Source organism: Orycteropus afer, unplaced genomic scaffold (genome assembly GCF_000298275.1).
Source record: "Orycteropus afer afer isolate SDZICR_OR568_19922 unplaced genomic scaffold, OryAfe1.0 scaffold00680, whole genome shotgun sequence".
Classification (NCBI taxonomy): Eukaryota; Metazoa; Chordata; class Mammalia; order Tubulidentata; family Orycteropodidae; genus Orycteropus; species Orycteropus afer.
In genome coordinates this window covers 580,598-586,883 of record NW_006922267.1, presented here as the reverse complement: position 1 = coordinate 586,883, position 6,286 = coordinate 580,598, and the positions used below count along the sequence as shown (strand labels likewise).

At 39.0% G+C, this 6,286-nt stretch overlaps 1 protein-coding gene across 1 annotated transcript in view; it reads left to right on the top strand.

Moving 5' to 3' along the window:
* The window catches only part of ARHGEF9 (Cdc42 guanine nucleotide exchange factor 9), a 310,381-nt gene that overhangs the window by 275,000 nt on the left and 29,095 nt on the right, over nucleotides 1–6,286 (top strand). The window contains exon 7 of the mRNA XM_007956876.2: nucleotides 838–1,100. Within this exon, the coding sequence (XP_007955067.2) occupies nucleotides 838–1,100 (263 nt within the window). The remainder of the gene's footprint in view (nucleotides 1–837; nucleotides 1,101–6,286) is intronic.

Sequence of the window (6,286 nt, the reverse complement as noted above, 5' to 3'; positions counted from 1 at the left end):
GGGTTCACTATGAGTCAGAAGCAACTCAATGGAAGTGAGTTTGATTTTTTTGGTTTAAGTAAATAAATAGACAAATGAGAGCATCATGCAGGAGAGACCAATGATGAGTGTGTCCTGAACTGATAACTGTGATTAATCTGAGAAGAAAGCAACCACAACAATAATAACAAAAAGATAGAATACTATTTATATCTATCTACAACTTTTGTTTTTGTCAGTCAATAATTTTGTGAGATTTATCCATGCCAATTTGTGAGACTCTTTTTTTATTCACTTTTACCCCCATTTCTCCTGCCAGATGAGGCCTTCTCTAAAAATTCCCATAATGCTGAGTGTTAGGTCCTCCCCAGATAACTCTTTCTAGCCAGCAGTTTGTTACCAACTAGCTACTCTTATCACTCATTCTCCCTTTGAAATCCAGGTCTTACTAGCCTTCTTCAATTCTTAAGCATACTCTAGGCAACCAGCCAGCACTCTTCATGGCTGTGGCAGGTTTGTCAATGTTTTGGAAGAATAAAATCTTTAATCACTCTTCATTCTTCAGTCACTACTGGCAGTGGCTCACTGCCTTAGCCACAATGGCTTACTGCTTTCTACTTTCCATCAGTCTTGCAAAAAGATTGATGCTGGGGTCTGATAGAGTTTTTGGAAATGTGGCAGAGGATTCCTCTAAGGGTATTTAGTTAACCTGTCAATGTTGGGCTTGCTAAGCTAACTTGTCCAAATTTAGACCAAACAAACCCCCAATGGTACTCCAAAACTATCTCAGTTAGTGTCTTAGTTCTATATGCCAGCTCTCTTGGTTTTCACTCTCCATATACCTCCAAAGAAAAGCCTTTTCTTCCTTTCCACACAGGACCTGATCCGGAGAGATATCCTGTACTACAAAGGCCGTATTGACATGGATAAATATGAAGTGATTGATATTGAAGATGGCAGAGATGATGACTTCAATGTCAGCATGAAGAATGCCTTCAAACTTCACAACAAGGAAACTGAAGAGATACATCTGTTCTTTGCTAAGAAGCTGGAGGAGAAAATTCGTTGGCTCAGGGCTTTCAGAGAAGAGCGGAAAATGGTGCAGGAAGATGAAAAAATTGGTAAGTAACCTGAGAAGAGAAAGAACATGGCCATGACATTAAGAGGTTGGATTATTTTTCATTTTTCTAGAGGCAGAAGGGAGATTTCTTTTGTAAATTGACCTAAACCACTTTGTTGATTCTCAAATATTAGATTTTTTTTGGGGGGGGGGTAGATACTAGTAGCTTCCATTCGTTAGGGGTAGGTGGAGACTGTAGGTTGGCCTCCTCTACAATCCCATTGCCAGATAAGAATGTCACACTGAAAGCAAAGACACAGAAGGGGTCATACAACCTATCATTTAAGTCACAGTTCTTGGTCCTTAGGTATATGACAGCATTTTCTGCAAAAGTGTTAGTCGAGGAAGATTTGGTAATATTTTAGTGACAGATGTTAAAAAAATAAAAGTCAAGGAAATTAAAACATAAGATTTTTTTCCAAGCAATTATTCTACATGCATATAGGGAGACCATTCTATTTCTAAAAAGCAAACAAAAAAATAATGGCTCAATATAGGCTATTTCCAAGGAAACTTAAAAAGATAAGAAGAAAGAGAATAATAGAAAATTAATCATTAGCTAATATTAAGGTGATTGATTGACCCCTGCCCCACCTTATTGAGATCTGCTGATATGAGGTTACTAGGTGATCTCTGGCCTCGCTGCTGCTCCCTGCCTCATCATTTCCACAAATGTTTAAGTGCAGTCCCAAGGTTTTAAAATTATAAAAAATACTTCATATCAGGAAGCACGTGAAATTACCTAAATTATATATTATTATTATTGCATTAGATGAATTCTGAGTTAGCTTATGGTTAACAAATATCTTTGTCACAAAGGGGTTTGCAAAGATTTAATCACTATGATTAAGTGGGCCTCAGTTTCCTATTAATATCAGGGAAAAAAAGTTAATAGTTTTACAGTTTTTGAGGTCAGGCTTTTACTGTTAATTTTTTGTTTCATAGGTAAGGAAAAAAGAACTCTTAAAATCAAAGTAAGATGTCTTTTTCATTTGTTTGTTTTTTCCTTTCACACAGGATTCAGCTAACATTCCAGAGTCTAGCAACAAAATTCTCAGATGAGGGCCAAGACATAGAACCTGTTTGTAGTCTTAAGCGTCAGGCTCTCTTCTCAAGGGTATAGGCTGTGAGATTCACTAGATTCTAATACTTAGTTCATGTGAGGGCTAAAGGACTAAAGACATTTCTCACCACTCCGAACATTTTGAATAAGATTCCTTTCAACAATGAAAATTCATTTCTAACACGTTAGGCTAATTGGGCCTCCTGCCTTAAGGTGGCAGAACTACTGGTATAGTAGCCTCTGGCACAAAAACTTCTGAGTCTTTAGGATGTTAAAAAGTCACCTCTGGAATGTGTATTCCTGACTGGGATACTTCATATGTTAACAAATGCCCTTAGAGTGTAGATTAAAATTAATATATACATATAAATCACACTGTCTATGTTTTTGTTGTTATGTTGTTATGTGCCGTCGAGTCAAACCCGACTCATAGCGACCCCTCCTTGGGTTTCCGAGGCAGTATCACTATGGAAGTAGGATTGCCCAACCTTCCTTCCGAGGAGTGGCTGGTGGGTTTGAACCGCCAGCCGTCTGGTTAGCAGGCAAGTGTCTTAGCCACTATGCTACCAGAGCTCCCACTTTTAATTTTAAAAATTTTAATTTTAAAAATTACTTTTAAATACTTCTACATACTGTCTATGTAGAAGTATTTAAAAGTAAATTATAAAAAAATATAAATAGGATCTAAAACTATGACCACCTGCATGATAATAGAATCACACTAAAACATAATCTTTCTTTTCAAACAGATTGTTCCCCTTTTTTCCAGAGAGGGTATAGTCAGTGAATATATTTTTCATGCTGCTCCCTAACTGGAATTTAAGAGCCATTGGTTATAGATATGTGGCTTACAAAGTCCTGTCTGGTCTCTTGCTCGGGTTCTTCCTTTCTGACATAAAAATAGCAAACAACCAGGCTTGTAATCCCTCTGAGAATTGTCCTAGAGTGAAAACACACACTCTGTAAAGTAAAATTAAAAGATTGATTGAAAGCCATAGGCAGTCTGGACTGGGAAAACAACAAAATTCACAGAGTGAAAAACGTCACTCCACCAGATAATGAAGAAGCAAGTGTTCTTATACATTTGAAGCAAGAACTAAAGCTACAAAGTCATGATTGGCTGAAAGACAATCTCTGTTGTTATGTGCCATTGAGTCGGACATGGCTCATAGTGACCCATCCTTGGGTTTCTGAGGCGGTATCACTACAAAAGTAGATTCCCCAACCTTCTGAGGAATGGCTGGTGGGTTTGAACCACCAGCCTTCTGGTTAGCAGTCAAGTACCTTAGGCAATAACGCTACCAGAGCTCCTGAAAGACAATTAGGGAACTTGAAATTGGGATATCTGAGAGTGGGGATTTAGCAGGGCCTAGAAGATAACATTTATGTGGGATTACATGATTGGTTTAAAAAAAACAACTCACTGACATGGAGTCAGTTCTGACTCAGTGACCCCATTGGGTCTCTGAGGCTGTAAATCTTTATGGAAAGGTTGGGCAATCTACTTCCGTAGTGATAATGCCTCGGAAACCCAAGGAGGCATCACTATGAGTCAGGTCCAACTCGACGGCACAAAACAACAACAACATTGTCTTTCTGTGGAGAAGCTGGTGGGTTTGAACCGCTAACCTTCTGGTTAGCAGCCAGATGCCTTACCCACTACACTATCGGAGCTCTTTACATGATTGGTTGAAACAAACAAACAAACTAACTAACAAACAAAAACTCACTGCCCTCGAGTCGAATATGACTCATTGCAACCCCTCCTTGTGTTTCCAAGGCAGTATCACTACTGGTACATAATTGCAAACATACATGCTTTTCAGTTAATTATAGGAAAGCACAGGACAATGGAAAGGCATATTTTCCTGCGAACTTGTTATTAAAACTGCTTTCTCTAGCATGTGTTTTCCTGGAGGTCCATTGTAAAGAAGACTTATCAATAATGCTGTGAGTCAGGACCCTTTGGACATATGCTATTACATCCTGCATCTGTTTGACCATTGAGGAAAGAACCCCTGGGAATAGGCTGTGACAATCTGCATCAGCCTGACCTCAGGGAAAATATTTCTTTAAGGGTATATGGTTAAGTTGTACGAAAGTGAGAGAAGCTGCTGTTAGCAAAACCAAAACCGAACCCACTGCCATCAAATCAATTCCTACTCATAGTAAATCTTTAGGACAGTAGAACCACCTCATAGGGTTTCCAAGGCTATGAATCTTCATGGAAGCAGACTACCTCATCTTTCTCCCACAGAGCGGCTGGTGGGTTCAAAACTCCAACCTTTTGGTTAGCAGCCAGATGCTTTAAGCATTACGCCACCAGAACTCCTTGGTGTTAGAAAATGCAGCTTAAAATTCAGCGTGGATTCAAGACTCATGTCAAAGCTTTAAGATGGCATTAAGGCTGCACTTTTAGGCTGTCCTATTTATACACACCAAGTACGTCAGATTTTAGACTCTCATACAGAGTACAGGAGCTCTGGTAGCGTAGTGCCTAAGGCATTTGACTGCTAACCAGAAGGCTGGCGGTTCAAACTCACCAGCCACTCCTCAGAAGGAAGATGGGGCAATCTACTTCCATAGATACTGCCTCGGAAACCCAAGGAGGGGTCACTACGAGTCAGGTCTGACTCGACGGCACATAGCAACAACAACAACAACTCACTTTGAGTCCCGTTGGAGTCATGTTGCTTTTATCATATAGGCACTGCATTGGGACATGATGAGTGGTATAAAATGCTGTTTCCCCTAATGGCAGGTCACAGCAGTCTCTGCCACTGCCTAGACTGTTAAAAGTATTAAAGGAATGGTCTTGGTGTACTTTCTAAATACCCTGGATCAACTAGAAGGTCCCTGTCATTCCCTCTGTCTCCAGCACTATGTCTCCTGCCCAATGGGGAAAAGCCAAGTAGAGAGTCTCTTATCTTGAAGACAGAACCCCCCCCACACACACACTTCAATCTGTTTTGTAATATAAAGGAAAACATCTCTTCAATATACATCTCCAGGCACGTAGTGTCTTGCTTTACATATGACTCCCTTAGCAAATGTTCTATTAACCTGTGATTTTAAGAATTTGCTTCTGATAGAAAAGCTTCCAGAAATTACTTCCTGAGCAAGCTTGTGTTCATCTTTCAAATATATATGTGTGTGTATGTGTGTGTGTGTGTGTGTGTGTATACTTTCATAGTAATACTGTTTCGCAAACCCAAGGAAGGGTCTCTGTGAGTCAGGTCTGACTTGATGGCAGTAAGATTTTTTTTAGTAAATCACATTCTTTGTAGATAATTGGGAGAAAAACTGGAGAAATACAAAGAAAAATGTAAAAATCACACGTAAACATAGTACCTAGTGATAACTATTATAGACATTTTGATATATTTCTTTCCAATGCTTTTTCTCTATGCATCTAAATAGAAACACTAGGGTTGCAGAAGTTTTCTCTCTCCCTCCATCCCTGACTGTCCATGGTAAATAGATATAATTTTGTTATCCTCATTTTTCACTTAATATATCATTAGCATTTCTTCCAAATCATATAATATTTTTAATTATTATTTTTTATTGTTAACATACTTTTCTTATTTTAGTTTTCAGTTATAAAAGTAACACATGAGAGCTCTGGAGGAGTAGTGCCTAAGACATTTGACTGCTAACCAGAAGGCTGGTGGTTCAAACCCACCAGCCACTCCTTGTGAAAGAAAGAAAGGTTGGGCAATCTACTTCTGTAGAGATACTGCCTCGGAAACCCAAGGAGGGGTGACCATGAGTAGAAATCGACTTGACGGCAGTGAGTTTTGTTTTATTTTTGGCTATCATAGCCATTTAAACAAATAGGGAGTTGTTTAAAGAAAAATGTAACATTCTTTCCCCTTTTCTGTCACTCTTTAAATTTGTGTGAGGTAATGAATATTAACACTTTAGTGAGGCAGCTTTGGTGGCACAGTGGTTAAAGCATTTGTGTGCTAACCAAAAGGTTGGTGGTTCAAAATCAACAGTTACTTCATAGGGGAAAGATGAAGCACTCTGTTTCTGTGAAAATTTACAGCTTTGGAAACCCTAGGGGCAGTTCTACTCTGTTCTAAAGGGTCACTGAGTCAGAATTGACTGGATGGCAATGG